Here is a 26840-nt window from a genome sequence, read left to right as displayed (position 1 = left end):
ACATTTCACTCAATAACATTAGGCCGTTTTGATTTATATCCTGTTTAATGTTGATGATCACGTTATTTTAAATATGCATCTGTTTATATATTCTGTCCCTTGTTTCTGCTTCTTCCCCTATGTTTTGATCAGGAGATTCAGTTCTCTTTCATATGATGTGTAATAGCGCCCCCTACAGTATAACAGTGAAAAACACGGAAAGCCGGACATTTCCGTCAATGGCGGGGAAAGAGTAATGAGTAAAAGTACATTTTAAATCATTATGCTTTAAAAATCTTTTGTCATTTTTGCTTTAAAGAAGTAAACTTATGTTTTGTTGACTAACATCACAAATGATGTAATTACTATTGTAATGATAATTAATTATTACTAATGAGATATATATATATATATATATATATATATATATATTAAATGCAATATTGAATAACACCACACTTAAAATTATAATCAAGAACTTTACATATGTGCTTTAAAATGTTAGTCAACTCATCAATAAGATGTACTTCTACTAAAACATGATGATTTAATATAAAGTAAAACTAGTAAAATAAATAGTAAAACTTTGGTAGCACTTGTTACACGTTACTGTAGTAACTATAAATTAAGCATAAACCAGACCCTAATCCTAACCCTATAGTAAGAACACAGTTAATTAATATTACTCAGTACATAAATTGCAGTGTTGGAGAAGCTCTGAAACTGTAGTTTGACAAGCTGCAAGTTACTCATAAGTTAAAGTAGTTAAGATACAGTCAAGCCACTCTACGGAAAAAGTAGTTTGCTACACTACAAATTGCGATCAAAAAGTAGCTAGCTACATTCATCGAAACTACTTTGATTTTATTTTTACTTTTTTACGATGACATAGTATATAACAAATAACAGAAAATTGTTAATGAAGAATGTTTTGAGTTTCTTTTCGATTGACAGATGCTTTGCCAAAGCAATGGCGCAAAACACAACGCTAGTGTCTTTTAGTTTCATTATAAAACTGTGGCGGGAAAGTTAAACTATGACGAGTCATCATAAAATCAGAAGTAGACATTTGATATAGAGTGCAATAAAGCAGGACAATTAATCAATTTAAAATGGCTATTATTCAAGTTTAAAGTCTTTGATGCAGCGACAACTTGCATAAATTATACATAAGTGTAAACTTTACTAGTCGATCCAAATTAAATATCAACCTACTTCTGTACGTCCTTTATATAATCATCAGACGATCTCTTCTCAGTGAACTGTGAAGCCGCAAGATGTGTGATGAAGCTATAGATGCTGGTAACGCACGATTTTAGTTTTGTGATCTAATCAGAAGACGATTCAATGCATTGCAGGCTCATCAAAGCTCAAAACGAAATGTAGCTTTTGGTCGCGCTACACCGCTACTTGCTGATAAAAGTAGTCCGCTACTGGAAAAGCTTCTGTTTAAAAAGCAACTGAGCTTCTGTCAAGATACTGAAAAATGTAGTTAAGTTAGTAGCATTGTTACTTGTAGTTATCTACTCGCCAACACTGCTGAAATGTATAATTACACTGTAACAAGGTCACTAAAATAAAGTGTAACCAAAACTTTTAATTTGATATAGTATTGCAAAGTGCATTTTTGAAAGTGTACTTAAAGGCACAATATGTAACTTTTTTGCTGTAAAAATAGCAAAAATCACTATATCTATGTTATATATATTTTTTAGTTGTGTACTTACATTATCCCGACTGTTTCCAACAACTTTCAAACCAGGAGAAATTTGTAATTTAATTCGAGAAACGTCCCGTTTCTTCATTTCCGTTTTGTCGCCGCCAATGGCGTCATATCCGCGTTGTCCCTGGTTTCCGCCCGTACTGCCATAGCAACCAGAGCTATGAACCAGAGCCGTCTGATAGTAACCAAAGCGACTTTGTAGTTCGCAATGTGTATTTGCACGCTGTTGTTGTTTCGTTCAAACATTATGGACCATGGCAAGCAGACTTTGGATAAAAAAAATGAGAACTAAAATGAGAATCAATATCAGCGCGGTGTTTTCGAGATGCCGAGAGCTCCCATAGACAGTATATAAACGAGAGCTCCACGTCCGAGACTTTGACCGCTCCTACATGTACTTATTAAACAGGTGAGCACATTTACATAAAACTAATCAATGTTATATAACGTTAGTTCAACAATGATAAAACGTCAGAATATGATCTGTATGTTATTCTAATGTTGATCTAGTTTACTGCTAGTCTCATACAGACAAACTAACACATACATTTCAACACATTTAAATGCAGTTTAGTGTGATAGTGTAATGTTAGACCAAGTGAAACAGCGCTGCGTTACCTCACAAGTTTAATTGGTCTAATAAACTGACCTGTGAGTAGTAATTCTGCGTGTAGTTCGGTAGAATGAAATGTCCGTATTCCTTTTATGTCCGCGGGACTGGGTGCTAGAGTTTGGAGCTGATAGCTGTCTCTTAGCAATCCCGAACTGCTTCATATCACAGTCATGATGAAAACATTGATGTATTCAGTCATCCATAAACATTATTAGATCGGTCGGCTTGACGTTGACGACAAGATCCATAATTCTTAGCAAATGTTGCGTCATCAATCTACGCCTTTGTTATTGTAAATAGGTTAGCGACCCCTAGTGGCGAAAAATGCCATACTGTACGTTTAAATGTGTAAAGAAACAGTCATCTCTTTGAATCCACTTAAGTGACCTTTATGTCATTAATATCATAATCTACAAGTGCAAGTACACAACTTCAAGTGTAGATAATTAAGATAATTAAGCACAATTAAGCACAAAGGTTTTCACAAAATCTGTTTCACAAAGGAAATCAAGCATTTTCAGTTCAAAGATCCAGTTGCCTTTTTGCTATAGTTTGATTACCACAGAATGTACATGTCCATTAAATGAATCAGCCTGAAATATGCAGTTTTTAAGCGTGATTTCAGCTATATAAAAACATCATGATACAGTTGTTGTCAGATGCTATTGCTGCTGTAACATGTTATCAAAACATAACCTTGACAATACATGTTGGTCTTTCCCCGTTCAAGCCGATAGAGCTGCATTAGTTTGCTCATAGCAAACGGCCATCTGGAGACATTACAAGATGGCCTCCGAGTGAACTGACTCGCCTTAAAGCGACTCAAACGCACTTACAAACTCATAAGGACTTCAACAAGCACCTAAAGACATCATTACTTTGTTATAGGCCATAGATTTTAGAGGCTGTACTGTTTTATAGTAGTGTGTTGGATACTGGGGCCTCAGCTGCAGGTTGTTTGTTTGCTAACATCAGTGAAGTGGACAGGTGGCTATTAGATGAACAATACACACACACTCTCGAGTCCTTTTCACCCTTCCTCTCATCCAGAGCCTCTAAAAGAGGGGCTTCGATCCCTGACATCGACGTTCTAGTCATTAAACGATGTAGTTGTGTCATCTTTTAAGGCAGAGTCTCAAACAATTCACTGTTTTTTCTGTAGATTGTGTTTTTGATCAAACCCCAAATAACAGATCGAAAGATGTACTTTAGGATCCTTCACCGTTTGCCCCGTCCGTGACTCGTTTTCTCAGTCTATAAATGTTCTTAGCTGTTTCTCCGCTGGGGAAACTGTACGTTAATTCAACTAAATGAGGTTTCTTTAGTTAATAAGCAGAAGAGCTCTGCTCAGTGTGGCAGATTAAAGGACAAAGGGGTTTTGTTAGAGGCTTTACATGGATTTACTGCAGTCTGGAGGTGGACTGCCTTACTCGCGACGGCCCGTTTAAACGTGGCCTTTAACTTCACTGAGCCCAAGGGTCTTGTCTTGTGTACCCTTCCCCGTGACTCTCAACACTCGTGACATCAAATCACACACACACACACACATGCTGTGTAACAGTGGCATTTCATAGACTGTCCGAGTGAGCAGTTTTCATGTTATGTTTATGCTTTAAAGTAAATGAATAGACTGTACTGTTTATAATAGACTATTCTAGAACAAGTCGACATACACAAATACTCAGAATACATTACTGTATGCTTAATATTATATGCATTATCCCATTTTTTAATGTTTTGATTCATATTGGCGCTGGTTAGTTTGGTTAATGGCTTTGTTGAAGAATTCTTATTAAGAAAATGATTGAATACTTGAAAGCTGCTGATAAAGTGTGGCGTTACTGTTGTGCTCTATTGGGTTAAAGGATAAAAAATCCATGTTTCATTTTCTAAATTAAATTCACATTTATTGGCATCTCACATTAGTGTGTTACTAATGTGATTGTATCTTGCTTTTAGTCAGTTCTCTCTTCACTGTGGTCTACTGAGGAGAAGACAAAGCTTTTTTTCTATTTATTTACTTTCGTTCTGTGTGATTCATTGAATTCAGTCGTCACAGACGGCAATTATCTTTGATAATCAATGGAAATCACTTGAAGCGTATTTACACTGTGGTTCAAATGTTTGAATCAGGACGAAGAAAGAAAGACATTTTTAAAAGAAATTAATACTTGTATTCAGCAACGACGCATTCAATTGATCAAAAGTGACAGTAAAAACAGTTTCCACAAAAATATGAAGCAGCACAACTGATATAATCATCTGATTATAATAATACATGTTTCTTGAGCATCAAATCAGCATATTACAATGATTTCTGAAGGATCATGTGACACTTTGATCACAGGAATAAAATACGCGTTACTATATATTCACATAGGAAACAATTGTAATAATAATTCACTAAATTACTGTTTTTACTGTATTTCTGATCAAATAAATTTAGCCTTTATCAGTATAAGAGACTTCCTTCAAAAACATTATAAAAATATTACCAACCCCAATCTTTTGAAAATTAGTGTATATAAAGTATAACATATTATTGATCTATTTTAAATGATTTATATTCTGTTATTTATTAGCAGGATCTGTTATTTATGTGGAGTGAACTGAATGTGAAATGCGCTGCCACCATCTGGAAGCTCGTGTAATTACAACATGAAAGAGGCCTGACAGGAGATGAGCTCTGATAGCAGCAGAAGCACTTATAAATAGAAAATTACAAATGTCATAGATAAACATCTAATATCTGCCATGGCAAATATCATCCACGCTTTCAAAATCCTCACAGGTTTATCTTCACAGCCAGCAGGTTTTATTTGAGTGTGCGCAATGCGTTGAGTGCTTTCAAGCTGTCGTATTAAACGCAGCCAGTCATATTTTTATGAAGCTTATGCTACCGAAAACCAATAAAGATGGAATAGCTGAAGTGGAGAGATTTTCTGCTTGCCCCTCGGTTACTCCAGAGCCATGTTCTCTCAAATGAATCCCAACAATGAAATGTATACTTTAGTGTGTCGAGGACAGTCAGTGCAGCGCTTGATGTGTGGATCATGAGGACGCTGAATGGATGTTTATTGGGGTTTTAATTGATGCCGAGGCGTAATGCTGGTCACATGATCTGTGTGGGTGTGCGAGTGTGTGTGTGTGTGTGTGTGTGCTCTCTTGAGAGGAGATCTATCAGTTGAACCAGGTTTCTCTGATCTGAGTCTGCTCTCCTGCTATGTCTGACAAGCAACATCTGTAATCTCCCCAGCTGACAAAAATATGTGCTAGAACATTTCGCTGGCATTCCCACTAAGTTATAAACAACGTTATTTTGAATGTTCCTTGAAGGTTTTTTTTTTTTTTTTTACTTTTTTTTTCTTGGTTATGCGAACGTTAAAGGCCCCCTGAAATAAAATATTTTGTTTTTTAGCTTTTAATATGAAATATGCTAGCCTTAAGGTTATGAATAAGCTGGTGTGTTCCAAAACAATGACAAAATTCACATTTAGGAGATAAAAGCATTTAAAACTTACAATCTCTCACTTCCGCTAAAAATGGATGACAGATTTTTATTGCATCACCGCAGACTTCAGCTTCTGTCCAATCAAACGCTCTCTAGAATCTAAAGCTCCGCCCCCTATGCTATAAATACCACTTGGCCAAAGCGGCCGTTGACACGAGTGTTGGAGATGTGTGTTCGGTTGCTGTCAAGTACAACTTGCAGTCTGTGAGGTAAACTAAACGCTATTGGCTGTTTGAAAAGGGGGAGGAGCCATTTAATATGTCCCGCCTTAGCTTCCTATTTCAGTGGAAATTACGTCAACACATCATGCAAAGCAGAGCGTTTCTAAGGCACTTCAGTGGGGCTTTAAGGGAACATTCGATTTTAGCATTATGCAAACATTATGGGACCGTTACTTTTGAATGTTCTTTAACATTTAGCAACATGTTAGACAAACATCCAACTAAACGTTCCATGAACGAAGCATAAATAACGTTTTTGTGCTAATGATTGGGAACATTATTAAAGACCAGCAGATAACTTTAAACAAACGTTCTATTAACGTTACTGGAACAATGTTTGTTCATCACTTTGAGAGAACCTTGCCAGAACGTTCCCTGTTAGCTGGGCTCTCTCACACACACTCAAAACATCTGAATATTTCTGCTATAATTACGACTAAGCTGCTTAAATGATGACTTTTTTGATTAACAGAAACTGTCTGTGAGTATTGCTATATTAAACCAACTCTCTCTTTACCGTGATCTACTCAGGAGAAAACTGAATGACAAAAAGTTATTTTTTTAAATTTCAGTTTGATTTTTTATTTACTGTGTAATACAATTAATTCAGAGTTGACAATCAATGAAAAATACATGAATTAAACACATGATTTATTTTTATTTTTATGTGCGGGTCTTAGTGTGTGTGTGTGTGTGTGTTTATATATATATATATATATATATATACATATATACATATATATATAATGAAAAGATGTTAAGATAGAATATGTAATATTATTTAATATTATACAGACATTTATTTTGTGATTTTTGTCAGAAAACAATATCATAAAATTTTTATATTATTGAAATAGTTTTATATTATTTTTTATTATTATATAATATTATATTATAATATTATTTACATTTTATGTTTTAAGACATTTCTCAAAATATCTTCTTTTATGTTCCACAGATGAAAAAAACAAAATGAGTAAATGATGACACAATTTTCCTTTATGAACTATTCCTTTAACTTAAACAACCAACCAGAACATCCTAGCAACCAACGAGCAAGTGGATTTATTCTCATGAACAATTACGACAATGCACCTGTAAAAATAGTTTATAATAATTCTGACGATTATTTTCTGAAATGCTTTCTGAAAAGCCAGTTGTTTTTAAATCAGCATTGCTCACTCTCTATGATATCCCACAACCCTGTGTGTGCGGTTCGGCAGATTTCTTCCTTTTTATCAACTTATGATTCAGTTTATATTAAGAAACAATCATTGCCGTCGTTAACCACCTGTCTAAAAGTTATCAGATGTGACATTTGGTGCTTCAGAAGTAACAAAAAGTTCCAATTATTGAAAGCATATTGCTCACAGATTTCTAACTCCCGCCTTCATTTGTTTTTGAATGGGTATTTTTATGAGAAATCAGCAGTGTCATTATGTTTTAAGACATTAACACAATGTTGTAGTGTTTCCAGATGAAAGTCTGAGACTGTTTTTCTGGTTTTCCGCTGGTTCCTTCCTAATAACAGCACTGCACTATGGGCCGCTCAGCAGAACAGGCTGTAATTTAACATGCTTTTCCACACACTCCCCTCAGCACGACAAATCCCTCCGTTTAAAAGAATCTGCTAATAAAATGCAATCAAATGGGTGTAGTTGGTCCTTGCATGGCCTGATACTCAGAAATATAGCAGTTGTTCTTTATTTTCCGTGGCCTGATGAAGTAATGGTGAGTCATGAGGCTGGGTTAACCTCTTCTGTACATTTTTCACACAGACATTGTGGCATAACACGTCAAGTCAGTCTAGGAGATGCATTTGCTAAAACAAAGCAGACTGAACATGTCCTTCTGAACATCAAGTCACAGATGTGTTGCATTACGAATATATTCCTTAAATATATTGAGTGTTAGCTAAGCATTGATGTTGGGAGCCCCAAACACCTCTGATACTTCAGAAAAAGCCAGTGAGAATTTGCACGAGCAGAAGCAATAAGCTGCTGGTTGCAGTTCACTTAAAAGCCACCGGAGTCGCTAATAACAGGGGTTTCTGAATTATACATATAGCCCCTTTAATTATCTTAAAAATGTAAAGGACATTTTTTTTTTATTACAAATATTATTAATCGTTCATGAACAGCATATATTTTTCATCATATTTTTTTTGTTGCACCACAGTCTGATATGACAGTTGACAAAGAGGGTCTTCTGGGGTCCTATCTATGACATTTCCTGTTTTTTTTTTCTGCATGTTTTTTGTATGTTAGTTGGATTACATAACTTTGTTAGTCTTAGCATTGCTTTTGGCAGTCAAACTATTTAACATTAATAAGCAGTGAAGCAATTTGTTTTTAACTTTTACATTTTTGGGGGTGTTTGTGGGTTATATCAGGGAAGTTGTATCGCTGACATTTCATGCAGCTGATACTTGCACCTAAAAATAATTAAAAACATATGAATTTATTTTTTTATTGCATGATTTTTTATTTTATTTTTTTTTTTTGCTGAAACACAAAAAACGAAATTAAAGTTTGCATTTAGCCGAAAACCGAAAATAAAGTTTAGGTAATTAAATTTGGGTAATTGGATACTTAATTTTGGTATAGTGTTCAAGGTGTCATGTTCCCAGGTGATAAATTCAACCAATCGCAGTAAAGTTCTTTGGCAATGAGTCGCCTCACGTTATTTCTGCCAAGCTAATTTTACATGCTGCTACTCTAGCATATCCACATTAAGTGCATTAAATAAATGCGGACACAGTAAACACGTCATTGGGAAAGTGCTAATTAAAAAAATGTTTCAGTAAATGTTTACAGTATGTCCCTCAATAGCTATTTCAGTCGAAACTGATTTTTTCTTTTACTCTTCTGAAACTTTTTCTCAGTAGAAAAATGTGTGAAACAGGAGATTTGCTGTTGGAAAAAGTCTCCATTTACTTTGCATTTAATTCTGTTGCTGTTTAGAAGAAAGACATAGAGACGCATCTTTCCTGTGGGCGTTTGAACCCAATAAACATTTGGCGTTTGAACCCCACAGACATTTTTTGTGGAGCTGTAGGGCCGTATCATATAATTGGTGCAATGAAGCGCCAGGCACGACGTAAGTGTGTTTTGCTAGTTCCAGCCCGGCGCAGTTATCATTTTCACGTTCTGCGCCTCATTGTTTAAATAGCAAATGCATTTGTGCCCATTTGTTCGCCCATGGGCTGCTGCGCCATTGATCAACTGAAACCTGGTCTAAAGTCAAAGGTGCAGTATTGTTTTTGTCATTTAAAGAGCGCGTTAGTAATGTGCGTCTATAGGTGGGTGCACAACGCGCGCACACTCTGCTTATTACACACACAGGGACGCAGCCGCACACAAACTAGACAAATATTAAAAATAAAAGGATTACAATGTAAAAGTTATTAATATTGTGTACATAAAGACTAAGGCTAGTCCCGTAGATGGTTTGCTTGTGTGCTTTAACCCCGCGCATGAGCAGATGCGTTTCCTCTCTGGAGAAGCGTTCAGTCTTTCCGCTTGCAAATCCCACCATGTAAATAGCGAATCCGCCATGGCACGAGTGTAACTGGCTTTTAAAGGGAATGGGAGATGAGACATTACGCCCAAAACACACCCATGACTCATTAAGAGAATAGGGACCTTTGGCCCTTTTAGAGCGTCACGCGGGAGCGCCGACCATTTTTCCCCTCGTTAAACTTGCAAAAGTGGATTCGGACACGCACTAAGTGCACTTGCTCCGTGCGCTTTAGACCATGCGCTCAGATCGTTAAAATAAGGCCCATTGGATTGTTATATTTTAAGCTGTATAGCCGTGTAAGTCCTCTCACTTTGTGTCAGGCAGTAAAGTAGGAGGGATGGCAGCAGCTTCTGGGACACGTGGACAGGCCGCAGAAATCGATGTGGCAGAGCCTGGTTTACTTTTGGAAGCAAAATGGCAGGATTGTGTTTTGTGTGTGTGTGCAAACAAATCTGCCCTTTGAGTCTCCATGTGTGCTCGAAAAAGGACCAGTGGAATCGTGAGCTAAAACCGTGGCTGGCAGGGCAGCCCTTATTCCCCACAAACCTCAGCTCTTTCCTCCTCAGCCTGGCCGGCCTCCCAGAGTCTCCGGCTCTAACCTCAGCGCACACACGGAAAAGAGAAATCCCCCTTCCATCCTCTCCAGGGGCGCAGCCGAGTCTCCGCTCATGGGGAATGCAGTCGAAACGCATGTCACCTAGTTGTCGATCTTGCACGAGGGAGCAAAGATTAGGAGGTGGTGAAAGAACGGTCTGTCTCGAGTTTGACCCAGACTAGGTCTGGTTGCGTAAGACGGGGGCGACCCGGGTACCAGCCGGTGGCGGGACAGGCATGGCGTGGGGTTTAGTGTGTGGGGTGGAAGCTCTGCTCAGTCTCTTATGGCAGATCGTCCTGTGGATGATCCAGAGGTGTTTCCTGCAGAGGATGAGGTCATGTCAACAGTGCCTACAAACCTGCTTCTACCCGGGCCACGTCTACCAGGTACTGGCGCTCTTTCCTAACCGCTTGAGGTGGCTTTGGTACTTTTGGGATCATTTCGGTCTGGATTGTGTTTCATTTGTGATGGTCTGTTTTGGATCTTTGAATCTTTTACAATGGAGAATATTGTTTGGTCTTCCGTTTCTTATTTCTCAAAGTCTGCCATCTGAAGTCAGAGATTTCGGTAACACTTTACTGTAAGGTTCATTAGTTAACATTAGTTAACTACCTTAGTTAACATTAGCTAAGAATGGACAATACTACTACAGCGCTAATTAATCTTAGTTAAAATACATTGTTCAAATCTAAGGTTGTATCTGTTAACATTAGTTAATGCACTGTGCACTAACATGAACAAACAATGAACAGCTAACATTAACAAATATTAATAAATACTATAACAAATCTATTGTTCATTGTTAGTTCATGTTAGTTAATACATTAACTAATATTAACTAATGAAACTTATTGTAAAGTATTACAGAGATTTCAAAATTAAACACATAATAAACTCGATCTGAACATTTTTCAGGGCTGAATAATCTGATCTATCCATATTTACAGCTCTATACTCAGACAAAAATGGTCTTGTTTTGTCTATTTTTATTTCTCTTGTTATTTTAGGAGAAACATCTGAGACGGTTGATATTTAAAACACAACTGTGAACTACTTTAAGTGAGAGTTACTTTTTATTAAAATACTTTTTTCTCTCGTGATGAGTCATATTCATACTGACTATCTGAGATCAGAAGCTTTTGGATTTAAACTAAGAAAAGTTGTGGTGTTACATAAAGAGAAATATGTAAGATTGATATTGTTACTATTATTACTTGTAGGCCTACTATTTCTAGGTCACTAAGCAAACATCATATACGGATAGTATAATTTGTAATGAAACAATGCTTTTTTTAGTAGGATCTTTGGATACTGTACATTGTTCATTGCAGTGTCATTGTACAAGTTAATTTTCTCCAAAAAACAGCTCATGCAAACACAAATTACAGGCTTGGAGAAGGGCATATGAAACTTTTCCAAAGTATCAGTCTCATAATGCCATAACTCTGAGAAATACAGCACGTAGGTTCAGCTCTCCGCAGTGCAAAAGCAAGATCTGTGCTATAGTAAGAAAGCTAGTCTACTAATGAAACTTGAAGTATTATTATCCACATTTATCCTGACCGAAGATTAAATCATATTTTGAATCATTTGGAATAGACTTTTACAAGAACACCTCAACAGCTACATGAAATTATACATCAGCTCCACCACAGTATATTGTAAACAGACATTTTTGGCATTGGTCGGTTTATAGCACAGTCTTTGTGCTGAGCTGAAAAACAAAGCAATTTTGTGTCGTTTTTGTGGTTATATAAGATTCTGCTGGTTTGTTAACAGATGTTTTATCTATTTTAAAATGTCCAACATCCTGTTGTTATTTTCAGTGACAGAAAAATAACTAGTTTCTGTTTTGTTCTGCACACCAAATGTGTGTTTTTCCACAAGAATCTGTGTATGCATGGCCTCTGCCGGTGCAGAATGCAGAGACATGAGGAATCTCGACAGTCCTGAAAGACTCGCTTCTGCTGGTTTAAATGCATCTCATTAAAAACAGATTTAAAGTTTTGTTGAATTTGTCACCAAATTTCCCCTGGATTAGCAGCGATACCAAAAACAAAACAAAAAACAAGTACAATGCATATTACTGACATTATACATAGAGCTGACCTTTGTTGCGCTGACCTTCATCCCTGTAATGTTCAGCCCTAAATGTAACCGGGTCCTGAAAGAGAAATGTTATGCGGTATTTGTTTGTTTGTTTATTAATTTTTGTAATTTACTTTTTGGGGGTTTGGTTTATTTTATTTTATTGGTTGGTTGGTTTTCTGGTTTGTTTGTTTGCTTTCTTGGTTGGTTAATTGGCTGTTTGTTTGTTTTTGGTTGTCTGTCTGGTTGGTTGGTTGTTTGTATAGTAAATTGGTTGGTTAGTTGTTTGGTTGGTTGGTTGGTTGTTTTATTTATTAGTTTTTGTGCTGGTTGTTTTTTGGTGGGTTGTTTTGTTTATTTGTTTGGTTGTTAGTTTTGTTTTTTGTTGATCGGTTGTTGTTTTTGTTTGTTTGATTGGTTGGTTTTCTGGTTTGTTTGTTTGCTTGCTAGGTTGGGTGGCTGGTTGTGTTTTTGTTTAGTTGTTTGTTTATTTATTTAGTTCGTTTTTTACTGGTTTATTTGTTTGGTTGATTGGCTGTTTTGTTTGTCTTTGTTTTGTTGGTTGTTTGTTCAGTAGATTTTGTTTGTCTGGTTTGTTTTTTTCTTCTGCTGGTTGATTAGGCTATTTGTTTGTTTGGTTGTTTGTTGTTTTGGTTGGTTATTTTTGTTTGTTTGTTTGGTTGTTTGTTGTTTTGGTTGGTTATTTTTGTTTGTTTGTTTTGTAGGTTGGCTGGCTGGCTGGGTTCCAAACTTACTAATAATGTAGTTTAGTCATTTGAATAAAAAAACAAAAAAAAAAATGTCCAGCACTAATGCTTAAATGAAATTAGTGCTAGTGAAATTTCAGCATCAGGCACTTGAGAATTAACTGTTATGGTGATGCAAGGATGAACCCAATTGCAGACGGTTTGCAGGAAACAAGGTTTATTCTTTACAAATAACAGGGAAAACAAAACCCACGAGGGGGCAAAACAAGACAGGATAGACTAACAAGACTAGACTAAGACTGACAGAATACATAACAATAAACTAACTGCTAAGACAGGATCAAACACCTCACAAGACTTCTCAACAGGTTACTCACGAATGAATCTTCACATAAAGATTGGCAATGAACCGGCACAGGACAGCAAACACAAGGGGATTAAATAGGGAGAAACTAATGAGGGAAACGGGTGACACAGGTGAAGCAATAATGATAACAAGATGAGATAACAAGGGGGCGGGGAAACATGACGAGACAACGCAAGCACACAGCCAAACAAATGGCCATGTGCTTACACACAAAACATGGGCCTGTCATGATCCTGCCTCAAGACCAGGGAAAATCAGAGACAAGAAGGCAGAATCATGACAGAACCCCTCCCTTAAGGAGCGGCTTCCAGACGCTCGCTAAGGGAACACTAAACACGTGACATGACGGACTGAGACATGGACACAAACCAACAAAACATGACAAAAACCAACAACGGCAAACATGAATAAACAATAGCAGGGTTGGGGTGAAAAATCAAAAACAACAGACAAGGCAGAGGAGGTGGAGACAACACAGAGTTCATGGAGGAATGTCCAGGGTGGGTGGGTGGGACTGTGGTCTTGGGTGGACAGGACGATGGCTGAGGATGAGGGGTCCGGGCAGACTTGGATGGGGAAACACGAGGAACAGTCTTAGGGGAAACAGTCCGGGGTGAAGTGGTGACGGGTGTCCGGGGAAACAAACAGAGGTCGGGTGACAGCTGGTACGGGGCTGGACACATTAGCTGGGACAGGGCTGGACACATTAGCTGGGACAGGGCTGGACACATTAGTTGGGACAGGGCTGGACACATCAGCTGGGACAGGGCTGGACACATCAGCTGGGACAGGGCTGGACACATCAGCTGGGACAGGGCTGGACACATCAGCTGGGACAGGGCTGGACACATCAGCTGGGACAGGGCTGGACACATCAGCTGGGACAGGGCTGGACGCAATAGCTGGGACAGGGCTGGACGCAATAGCTGGGACAGGGCTGGACGCAATAGCTGGGACAGGACTGGACACATCAGCTGGGACAGGGCTGGACACATCAGCTGGGACAGGGCTGGACACATCAGCTGGGACAGGCATCTCCAGAATCTTGGCTAGACTGGACAGATACTCGGACAAGGCTCTTGCAGCGATGACAATCGGCATCTCGTGGCTCGCCGAAACCGACCGCAAAACAGCCTTAGCAGCTGAATCGGCCGCTGCTCGCTCTGCAGCCCTCATGACTGCAGACTCTGGAACAGCGCTTGCAGAAGCGGGCTCTGGAACAGCGCTTGCAGGAGCGGGCTCTGGAACAGCGCTTGCCGTGGCGGGCTCAGGAACAGCGCTTGCCGTGGCAGGCTCAGGAACCGCGCTTGCCGCCGCGGGCTCTGGAACAGCGCTAGGGACAGCCTGAGATGAAGAGCGAGAGGCTCCCTTTCTCCTCTTCTTTCTCCTTGGTCGCGAAGCGGAATCCGTAGCCGGACTAGCGACCAGTTGGAGATGTTCAGCAGGGATCGTAACTGGAGCTGGGAGGGCGTTCTCGGGCAACGCTGACTCTGTAGAAGATGACTCCGAAGGAGAATCCCATGAAGTTCGCCTCCCTCGTTTGCCACGGAGATCAGCAGGTGTGGGTAAAACCTCGGGAGACGAAACAGTACCAGCCTGAACACCCTGGGCAACAACAGCCAGGACACGACCCTCCGGGATCACAGGCAGCGAGACGGATGGAGAGAAGACAGAGCCCCGCAACTCCCTTCGTGACAGGCCGTCCACCATGTCAGAAAACGGGCGATCTATCAACCTCTCCCGTTCAGCCAGAGGAGGAGGAGCGTTGAGACCCGCTATGAAGTAGCGGTTGAGAAGGATATCAGGGAGGAAGAGCCGCTTCTCATTCGCGACCCGGGCATACTCCCTTATCGAAAGCTCTCCCTGGGAGGGGATCGGGAGTTTGCCCCTCTTCGAGTCGGCGATGGTCCTGTGCCACCACTCCTTAAGAAGGTCCGACTGAGACTCGACGGGCGAGGACCTTCTGTCTGCTGGGTTCGAAGATGGCCGGTTCATTCTGTTATGGTGATGCAAGGATGAACCCAATTGCAGACGGTTTGCAGGAAACAAGGTTTATTCTTTACAAATAACAGGGAAAACAAAACCCACGAGGGGGCAAAACAAGACAGGATAGACTAACAAGACTAGACTAAGACTGACAGAAAACAGAACAATAAACTAACAGCTAAGACAGGATCAAACACCTCACAAGACTTCTCAACAGGTTACTCACGAATGAATCTTCACATAAAGATTGGCAATGAACCGGCACAGGACAGCAAACACAAGGGGATTAAATAGGGAGAAACTAATGAGGGAAACGGGTGACACAGGTGAAGCAATAATGATAACAAGATGAGATAACAAGGGGGCGGGGAAACATGACGAGACAACGCAAGCACACAGCCAAACAAATGGCCATGTGCTTACACACAAAACATGGGCCTGTCATGATCCTGCCTCAAGACCAGGGAAAATCAGAGACAAGAAGGCAGAATCATGACATTAACCAGCCGTTTGCAGAAATGTCTCATCTCCATCTCAATTCGCTGCCATAACAGATTCTTTCTTAGTTTGTTTTGGCTGTCGCTGTTAAAAAAGATTCCTTGTGATTTATACCTCTGGTTTTGATGACAGTTATTATGTGAAAATGTATGAAATGTTCAGTGTGTCACTATAGTGAGGAGAGAAGGTGGCAACAGTGCAGTGTCGATTATCTGACGTCATATCTGTGTCCACAGATGACCGAGGGACGCCTCTGCCAGGTGCAGCTCTTGGACGACAGAAAGCTGGAGATGTTGGTTCAGGTATAATGTCTCACAGTTCTGATCCCAGCTCTAGTCTATTACACCTCCCACTCAAGGGTAATGGACCTCAGTAAACCTCCCTGTCTCACATTATATTGATCAATGGATTTTCTCTCGCAGCCGAAGCTTTTGTCTCGTGAACTCTTGGATTTGGTCTCATCGCATTTTAACCTTAAGGAGAAGGAATACTTTGGGTTCACCTATGTGGATGACACGTGAGTCCCTCTTTTTAATGACGTTATCTACAGAGGTGCATTGTTCCCATCGAACATTTGCAAAAATCTAGCTTTTTGAAAACATAAAAGATGAAAGGATATGTCAAAACTGAATTTAAAGGGATAGATCACCTAAAAAATTTTCATTAATTACTCGCTGCTCGATTTATATGGATTAATTTTACAATGTCTTTGGTGGAATGGACTTTCAATGGGGAGACAGAAATCTTACAGATTTCATTACAAATATCTTAATTTGAGTTTCAAAGATGGACAAAAGTCATATGGGTTTTGGAACAACATGAGGACAAGTAAATGATGACAATTTTTTCAATTTTAGGTGAGCTATCCCTTTAAGTTAATAGCATCAGAATGTCTGAGTTGGTTCGGATGGTTTATTTGAATGAACCAGTTCTAAACGTTGATTCACTGATTGCACAACACTTAACCCTGTGGTACTGGTCGCGTGTTGGTCAAAAATGACCTTTTTTTCTTTTTAAATGAAATGATTGTACTATATTTTAGTTCGATAATATTTTATATTTAATATTTAGCATTTTTAGGGGATTGTAAATAAATTTAGTAAATGTATGGTTCTAAATTATATTTATGCAGTAGCTATTATCCATTTACTGTATTCACGTTTTGAGCATGGACCTGAAAATTGAATTTCCAATTTAAACGGACATAGATCTTGAATGCTTTGGAGCAAAGACTTAAGCTTGTTCTCTTTTTAAAGACATCACTTGGCAGAGTATTGCTGAAGTGAAAAAGGTTTTTAAAAATGAACTTTTTATGTGAAAAAGTTTTTATGTGAAATCTATATTTTCCAAAACACGTTGTACTCTAAAACTGTGAGAAAATCAAAACCGTAAATCTTAACAAGCTGTATTCCCAATCTGAGGTTGACATCTCAAAAAAATAGCTTTCAGTAAGATTTTGTTTGGCTGCAGTACCAAAAGTTTCCAATAGATGAAATTTGTCTCCCATTCATTTCCAATGCGGTCATTTTTGACCGTGAACAATACAAGTGTGACTATTTTTTCAGGACCATTTAACCTTTTCAAATCATGTCTATGATTTTTCTTTGTGTTCACACAGCAAGTGCCAAAACCTTTACCAAATTGCGTACCATTCCGATGAAATAGAAAATTCTACAAAAAACAAAATGTAATGAAATTTTTCACTCAAAAATGGCCGAGCAGAACCAGTGGGATAAAAGTACATTAAAATTGAAATGCTAAAAAAAAAAAAAAAAATCTTAATACTGCTGTTTTTCACAGATTGCATCAAAGTTTCCTTTACAAAAAATACTGTTGGGGTACCACTGTCACCGTCCCGTATACGGGACGCCTAACTTTACTTCCCTATATTACTATTTAATCCTAATCTAATTATGACAAACTATATATCGTTGGAAAGTTCTAAGACTCCTAAATAGACATTTAGGACTGTTTTTTTGTTATAAATTATGTAGTAACAGAAATAGATGAATTTATGACAAGAGTGCACATCAAAAAATCTACGTAATAACAGGAGTTCTGACCTTCGTCACAAAAAGTTGACGCACACACTTTTAATAATTGATATGTTGGTTTTTATGCTAAAATTTCATTAGAAAATATATAATCTAGTATTTGTCAATAAAAAAATATAAAATAATATTATCTTCTAAAAAGTATAATATATATATTATCCTCTAAAATATTGTATTATATTTTTTTTATCGCTTTTTTTATTATATTACATATTTTCTTAGTTATCATAAATTAGGTATCATTTGAAAGCTTATGATCTCAGAATTCATCCTGTGAAAACTGTTTTGAAATTGGACATTGTGTTACCATAGAAACGGTACTCTAAATTATTTTATCAGGCTCCTCCCCTTTTGGGCATCCTTATGTTTCATCATTTATGATCAAAATATTTTCTAATCTTGACAAAACACATATTGTCAGAAAGGTCTGAGTCTCAAGGTTCCATATTTTGTGACAGAAGTGATATTTGGACATAAATTTATTAATTTGTTATGGTAGAATGCATACAGTAAAATTCAATGGAATTCAATGACACCCGGTGGCTATTTTTGGTAATACGCCTAAACAAAATCTCATGGGAACTTCATTTTTTGTGATATCAACTTCAAATTTGGAACACAACTTGGTTAGATATTTGGCTTTGATTTTATAGTAATTTTTTTGTAAAACATATTTTGTAAAATATATATTTTATATAAAATAAAAATATTAAATAAATTATATTTGATTTAATGTAAATTTAAACTTCTATAACTTTTTCATACTTTAATTTTTTTAAGTGCTTTCGCTTCAGCAATAATCTATTTTCTACCTTTAAAACAAGACCAAACTTAGGTCTATACTCCAAAGCATTCTTGAATTACAACCATTTAAGCTTGAATAGTGCATTTTAATGTCCATTCTCAAAAAGGGGGGTGACAGTTAAGGGGTTAATATAGTATTGTTTTACATGGTAATACCATTTTACCATATTCATATACCATGGTATTTTCAGTATATGGTACAATGGGAAAACAGTATTATCAAGGTACCATGGTCAAAAAAACATTAATACCACGGCACTGTTATGTTACTGTTATTGTTCTAAAATGTCATCCACCTCTCTGTTTACTCCCAAACTTACAGTTAAAGGTTGTACAAACTAGTTACAAATGTGTTCAACCAGTTCAAAAAAACTATTTATGCATAGCCTAAGAGTGTTTCAGTCATCACTAAAGCGAAATCTCATCTAGTTCTGCTCAGTTGAGTCCTGTTGAAGTCGTCTCTGTGCAGACGATTTTCATATATTAGTGCTAAATTGCAGAGCGTTTACTGGGTTGAATAAGAATGTCTGATCGCACATTTCAGCCAGATTAACTTTCCTCTTCCAGTGGTCAATGCAAATGGTTGCAGCTGGACCGCAGAGTGCTGGAACACGACTTCTCCAAGAAATCAGGGCCTATTGCTCTTCAGTTCCTGGTGAGGTATGTGATCGCTACCTCATGATGTCTTAAGTCACATGACCACATCGACCACAGAATGCAGCACATTCCTGGAATCAATCACTGTGGTGCCGCTCCAAAGAAGCACCTTGTTTTAGATTTGAAGTGAGGCTTTTGTCTTTTGGCTACGACTCGCCCCGTTTCATTACTACGAAATTGCGATTAACTGACGGGTTTGTCATTTGCAGGTTCTACATCGAGAGCATTTCACTTCTAAAGGAGCACACGACTGTGGAGTTATTCTTTCTGAATGCTAAGTCTGCCATCTATAACGTGAGTACATTTGTGCCTGTTTACCCGCTGAAGTGATTCACTGTCTCATTTCTCGCCTCCATAAACAATTAAAAAGCCACAGACCTCCGAGCAGTAATAAGTGAGTTATTGCTTCCCAAGGCCATAGAAGAAGTATGTGTAACTGACTGGCTTGTGAATCAAGAAAGCAAAGCAATTCCTCTTAGAGTCTTCACAACCATCATGACCAAAATATGGATTATGTTTTGTCATTGCAGCATGGGCAACATTTTTTTTTCACTCTTCGCCATGGCCTGGTTTTGCTTGCAGCAGAATTGTGTCATACAGAGGAAGCATTTCAATTGTATGGAAGCTTGTTTCTGCCACAGAATAAAAAAAATAAAAATGGTAATTGTGACTTTTTATCTCACAATTCAGACTTTTTTTTTTATGATATATTTTTTTAGAGATATAAATTAAGAAAAAAAAAGTCCAAATTGAGGAAAAAAAGTCAGAATTGCTTGTTTATATCTAAATATATAAACAAATGAAGTCAATTCTGACTTTGTGTCTCATAATTTCGAGTTTACAACTTGCGGTTAGGAGAAATAAATTCTGAATTGCGAGATATAAACTCACAATTGCGAGAACAAATCTGAATTGCGTGTTTATATTTTAATATATCTAAATATACAAACAAATAAAGTCAGTTCGATCTTTATTTCTCGCAAAGTTTATTAAGTCAAAATCGTGAGATATAAACTCGCAATTGCGAAGTAAAAAGTCAGAATAGTGAGTTTATGTCAGTATATCTCAATATATATAAAAAATAAAGTCAATGCAGACTTAATTTCTTACATTTCTTAGTTTATAACTCATAATTGCGAGGAAATAAAGTCAGAATTGCGAGATATAAACTTGAAAAGTATCAAATCTTTTAAACTTTTAAAAGATATAAACTAAATTGTCAGAACAAAAGTCAGAATTGCACATTTATATCTAAATATATAAAGAAATAAAGTAAATTCGGACTTTATTTCTCGCAATTGCGAGTTTATAACTTGCAATTATGAGAAAAAAAGTCCAAACCGTGAGCTGTAAACTCGCAATTGTGGGGAAAAAAGTCAGAATATGTCTCGCTACATCTCAATATATAAAAAATAAAATGTATAAAGTTTATAGCTCGAATATCTTAATATGTAAACAACGTCAATTCAGATTTTATTTCTCGCAATTCAGATTTTATAACTTGCAATTCTGAGAAATAAAGTAAGAGTTGTGAGATATGATCACGAGTTTCTTGGTGGAAACATGCTTCCATAGATTTGTGTTGTATTTGTTGAGTGGTGGTTGTGATTGTTATCAGTGTCAGAAAGCGACGGCAGTTATATGTTCTCTCCCACACACACCTCTCTTTTCCACAGCTCATTATCCGTTCCAGTGAAATCACAACTAGTCTCCAACATACAGCGGCAATTTATTTATGTCATAATAAACTGTTCTAAGGCAGTGGGTTCAGTGACTATTTCATGTACATGACAGACTATTTATTTATGAAAACAGTCAAAATTATTTTCAATTATTTGTCTGTAACCTAATTATTATTCATGAGCTAAGCCATTTCGCCAAAATATATCGATGCCCATGGCAGGAATATGACATGCATAGTTTCTGCTTCCTCATTACATTAATAAATGGACATGATGAAAATGATTTTGAAGCATTCAGAGCACGTCTTTAAAAGTGATTGAAAATGAATTGTGCTTGTTTGTCCACAGGGTGACATTGAGGTGGAGAGTGAGCTGGTTTTTAAATTAGCTGCTCATGCATTGCAGGTAAAAATATCAGAGCTTTTATATATTATGAGATGTTTTTACTTTATTTAGTCAGTGTTATGTATTAAATGCACATGCTTTACATATTTTGTTTTACAGGAATCTAAAGGAGACTATATGAGGTGTGTAGTTTCACCACACTTACTTACCACACAGTTCACGAACTTTGAAAAATGTCTTTATTTCCAGGTTTTAATATCACTTTCTACTGTCAAGTGTTGAGATAAAACTCAGAGTTTTTACCCAGGACTATATGAAGGCACTGCAGGAGGTCTCTGAACTCCTATTTTTATGTAAAATATATATTCTTAAGATGAATTGGTTGCTTATAAAAGAGCAAAGTCACCATTAAACTAAATCTCTCTCTGTCAGAGATGCAGTGAATCCAAGATATGGCAAAATACATTAAGGGTTGTTAATTGAGAAACAAGGTCAGCATGAGATTAGAATAATGTAATAATGAAAGTTCCTTGGGTCAGAAAAGTTTAAAAGTTTGGCAAGCTCTGCATTAAAGGCATATTCGTTCATCATTTACACATCTTTCCAAACCTATATGACTTTCTTTAAGTCTTATTAAGTGGGATGTTCAAGCTGCTGTTTTAGAAATAGCTAAAAAGTATGACTTTTAGTCAGTATGAAGGTCTAAAAAGCACCATTAAAGTAGTCAAGGTTTTATTCAAGGCTTCGGAAGTCATACGGTAGCTTTTAATTTAAGCTGCTATTCTCTTAACTAGAGCAAACTATATACAAATTGGTTTGTTTATTGTCTAATGTCGTCACATCTCTGTACCCTATTACTTGTCCAATAATGATTCAGTTACATCATGCGATTAACATAATGTGTAACATAAAACATGTTAAAAATTTCAGTTATTGATACACTGTTGAAAGTGTATTTTTGTTGATTTTAGTGATGAAAATACCAGAGCAGAGCTGAAGAAGCTTCCAGCGTTGCCCACTAAAGTACTGAAGGAGCATCCGTCTCTAGCATACTGGTAAATCTTGCTTATTTTTTAGTTTTTTTTTAAGTGCATTTTTGTCTGATGTTTAATTACTAGCAGTGCTGATGTGTCATTTAAGGCAGCGGCACAGACAGCCATGAGATTCACATTCAGAGCAGACGAGTCAGTGATGCTGAAGCTGCATTTATAGCCTTTATGGCTGATGATGCGTGCTGTCCTGTCTTTATGCTGAGGTTTGGGGGGAGGGTTGCCTCATCTCATGGGTGGGGAATATATCCTCCGTGGAGAAGATTTCATCATCCTTCTCTTTTGCAGTGAGGAACGTGTGATTGAGCACTACAAGCTGTTGAAAGGGCTCTCCAGAGGGCAGGCCATTGTGCAGTGAGTATCGGAAAAACAATGATTAGCCTTGGGGGGGGCGGGTCATCAGAGGCGGCGTGATTTATGATTCGCTGCTTAAATCCTTCACGCCCACACCTCAGGCCTGCTGTGTGCTGATAGATCCTGGAGATGCTGTTAAACATCAATCTTGACTACATTACCTTTGTTTTAGGTATTTGACCCTGGTGGAGTCGCTGCCCACATATGGAGTGCATTATTATGAAGTGAAGGTAAAAAATATATGCAAAGCATAAAGATTAGACCAATTGCCAATATTTACAGGTTTATATTTTATATATATATAATTAATTGTTATATATGCATTATATATATATATATATATGTATATATATATATATATATATATATATATATATATATATATATATATATATATATATATATATATATATATAATGCATATATTACAATTAATTGATTATCAATAAATTAATTCTGAACATGTTATGGCTGTTACTAAATAAAATAATTTTCAGAATATAAACCTGTAAATACAAGATATCAGACACAATAATAACTCTGAATACATTTAATTTTAAAAAATTGGATGGTATTCAGCTCTGTACTGCCTACTGTTGATAGACATCAAACAATATTGAATTACGCCCAGGACCAAGTTTATGTAAATGTGTGATAATAACCTATAGAGTGGTGCAGGTACGACGTCAGAACCCGGAAGAATAATCGCCGCTAGTTCCTTCGAGATTTTCCTACGAGGTTTTATGATGGTGTCTTTCAAGTTATGTGTAAAATAAAGCCTTTAGTAAACAAACTTGACGATACTTGGTCGTTTTGTTCTACAAAGTAAACTGCACACACCCATACAGAAAAAGTGAATTTTGAAGCAGATATGTTCATTTTTGAAAACTCATCTTACTTATAAGTAACTAGATAAGGACGTTTTCCCACTCTGTTTAATATCTTAGGCATTTTTGTTACTTTTGGTGGCATTTTGCTCCAAGTCATGGATCATACTTTTTAATATTTAATAATATTAATATTTATTAATATATTTATTCATTTAATAAAAGAAGATCTGTGAAAGGCATCAGTCTTGTGTAACTAATAGAAAGTTCTTTCTCGTCTCCTAGGATAAGCAAGGTATGCCATGGTGGCTGGGCATCAGCTATAAAGGCATTGGACAGTATGACCAACAGGATAAAGTAAAACCCCGAAAGGTACGTTGTGTTTTCCTGCCTCTGGGCATTGGAGAAATATGTGTTATCTAAATATAATCCTGAGTCATTGCACAGAGTTTAATATCCTGTCAAATCAGGCTTTGATTTCCCCAGATGTGACTCATAGCATGTCGGCACTTGCATTCATATTTTATTTGTACTTGAGACCACTATGATGATATGGAAATGAGGTGTTACATTCAACGCATACAGTCTATACAGGACGTCTGCTTGTTACGCAACAGAGAACTGCTGATGAAACACACAGGTAGTAAAGCACACTTTGTACCTGCAGGTGTGTGTGTGTGTGTGTGTTGATTTAGTTGGGTAATATACAAAATTAGAGAACAACAGGACATTATCAGATTATGAGACACTGATAATTGTAATGTCAGGTGGTTCAGAAACTATAGAGAGCAGGATTCAAATGCAGTTAGATAACATTTATTAACTAAATATATCAAAATCATAATCCATGTAACACGCAGAGGGATACAAACTAGTGATGTTCGGTTCTTGAACAATCATTCTTTTGAGCCGGTTCATAGGAAGTAACCGGTTGAGCCGGTTCATTAATCGAACTGAATCGAACTTTAGTTGCGGGTTGATGATGCAAGACGCACAAGCCAAAGTAGTGCGTCCGACTCATAAAGAACTGAATTAGGTTCAACCAACTGTCAAGTTTTGCAGAGGATTATCAATTCTGATGAGTGAGTTGGCAAAACTATGCAAGCCTGAGGCACGTACTGGAAATATGCTTATTATGACTACTGTTATTAAAAAACATTTTATTTAAACCTGCAAAAACCTTTCTGTCGAGAGATGTCAATAAATTGTACTATAGTTTATTGTGCATTCAGATTATATTTTAAGTTGTTAAGCGAAATCAAGGAGTTTAAAAGACTGGTTTATTCTTTCTAGGCTATATACTGTACTTTAGACATGTAGAACATGTACGCGTTTATGCATTTCTGTAATATGTGCTGTAGGTGACAAACTTTTAGGAATCTTTTCCAAGATGTAGGCTACTAAATTTTGGTCAGTCGTATCCAACATAAAAGATCCGCAAATTAAACTGTGACCACAAATAGCCAACCATTAACTTAAGTGAATGAAAGGTAACTTACACAGATAACTTTTTATTTGAATGTTTCAATATGCATTGACACAAATGACTTTATTTGAATGTTTCTTTGATAAAACATGGCAGTTAGAAAATAAATGCATAGTGTCATAATTGCTTGATGACGTAAGGAACTGATGAAACGGGTTTTGAACCGGTTCATTGGAACGAACTGTCCGAAAGAACCAGTTCGCAGAAATGAATCGGACTTGACATCACTAATACAAACAATGACAGAGTCCAAGACACAGACAAACTGGGAAACGGGCAGGAGATCAAGACCATGAACCATGATAAGGGAAACAAGAGAGCGCTTAGAAATGCAGTGTGACACTATCAAGACTTTGCAAAGAGTGGCATAAAACACAGGGCTGATATATACAGACGTTAACAAGCTAATGACACACAGGTGGATGTAATCACACAATAATGAGCGTGGCAGATGGCGGCTGGCAAGTATGACAATTAAATACTGAATTATATAACACATAACACACACATGACATTATGAATTGAACAGTTGGTTTAGTAATCTCCAGCGGGGTTAGAACAGGTGGAGCAGTGACCCAGCCTGAGTGAGAGTCCTCCACCCAGAGCTGTAGATCAGTTTCACTCCTGAATCCCAGCAGGGAGGAGAGCTGATCCGAGCCGGAGACGCTTCAGTCTCGTGAGGAGCTGCTCTGGCATCTGAGTGATGTCATGAGCAAGGCTGGGCCGAGACCGCATGCCTGAAGCTTCTGTAGGAAACCTGACGAGACAAGTCAGGCTCGGGGAGTAAAGGCAGCTTCAGCAGAGTAGACGGTAACATAATGAAGAGGCTCAGGATTTGATTAACATCATTTAACCTTCCGAACCACCCGGTAAGAGGCTCTAAAAGCTGGATAATTCAATTTCACACATGAAGTCTTGAGAGTTAAAATTAGAGAATGTTCTTGTCAGAAACCTGCAGACGCCTTCGCTGAAATGTTGTGATGACGTATAGCATTGAAGGTGAAAGTGTTTATACTGTGTGTTAACTGTATGTTTTTTTCCTTCATTAACCATACACCTACTGCTTTTAATGATAGAATAACCTTAAAAAAATTAGAGTTGCTGTCTGCAGGGTTAATATACACTTAGCATTCAAAAGTTTGGGGTCAGTAAGAATTTTTTTTTTTTTTAGAAATTATTACGTTCAGTCAGCAATGACAAATTTATTTGATCAAATGTTACTGGGTCCCACTTTATATTAAATGGCTTTAAGTGCTATGTACTTGCATCTAAAAATAAGTACAATGTACTAATTGTATTCATGTTGTATTGTAAAACACATTGCTGCTATTGAGGTGTGATACGGGTGAGGTTAGGGACAGGTGTGGTGGTATGGGTAGGTTTAAGGCTGGGTTAAGGTGTAAAGGCAACAGTGTAATTGCAAATGTAATTACATAAATTAATTACAGCTGTAATTACATGCAGGTATTTTTAAAATATAAGTACACAATAAGTCCATTGTATCAAATTATTAATTTCAATGTTAGTATATAGTAGTTAAAGCCACTTAATATAAAGTGGGACCGAAGCAGCTCAACTGTTTTCAACATTGATAATAATCAGAAATGTTTCTAGATCATCAAATCATTATATCAGAATCATCTCTGAAGGATCATGTGACACTGAAGAATTGATGCTGAAAATTCAGCTTTGATCACAGGAATAAATAACACTTTACTATATATTCACATAGAAAACAGTTATTTTCAATTGTAATAATATTTCACAATATT

The 26840-nt window shown here is 37.2% G+C and overlaps 1 protein-coding gene across 1 annotated transcript in view; it reads left to right on the top strand.

Moving 5' to 3' along the window:
* frmd4bb (FERM domain containing 4Bb) overlaps window positions 1-26840 on the top strand; it is a 60665-nt gene that overhangs the window by 19142 nt on the left and 14683 nt on the right. The window contains exons 2-11 of the mRNA XM_081387238.1: window positions 16047-16112; window positions 16233-16327; window positions 19236-19328; window positions 19535-19619; window positions 21356-21412; window positions 21512-21534; window positions 22324-22407; window positions 22690-22755; window positions 22928-22985; window positions 23868-23954. Coding sequence (XP_081243364.1) covers window positions 16047-16112; window positions 16233-16327; window positions 19236-19328; window positions 19535-19619; window positions 21356-21412; window positions 21512-21534; window positions 22324-22407; window positions 22690-22755; window positions 22928-22985; window positions 23868-23954 — 714 coding nt within the window. The remainder of the gene's footprint in view (window positions 1-16046; window positions 16113-16232; window positions 16328-19235; window positions 19329-19534; window positions 19620-21355; window positions 21413-21511; window positions 21535-22323; window positions 22408-22689; window positions 22756-22927; window positions 22986-23867; window positions 23955-26840) is intronic.

This window comes from Scardinius erythrophthalmus (genome assembly GCF_964197995.2).
Source record: "Scardinius erythrophthalmus genome assembly, chromosome: 15".
Classification (NCBI taxonomy): Eukaryota; Metazoa; Chordata; class Actinopteri; order Cypriniformes; family Leuciscidae; genus Scardinius; species Scardinius erythrophthalmus.
Note: the sequence above shows the minus strand (reverse complement) of the source record. Positions and strands in the feature narration are given on the sequence as shown.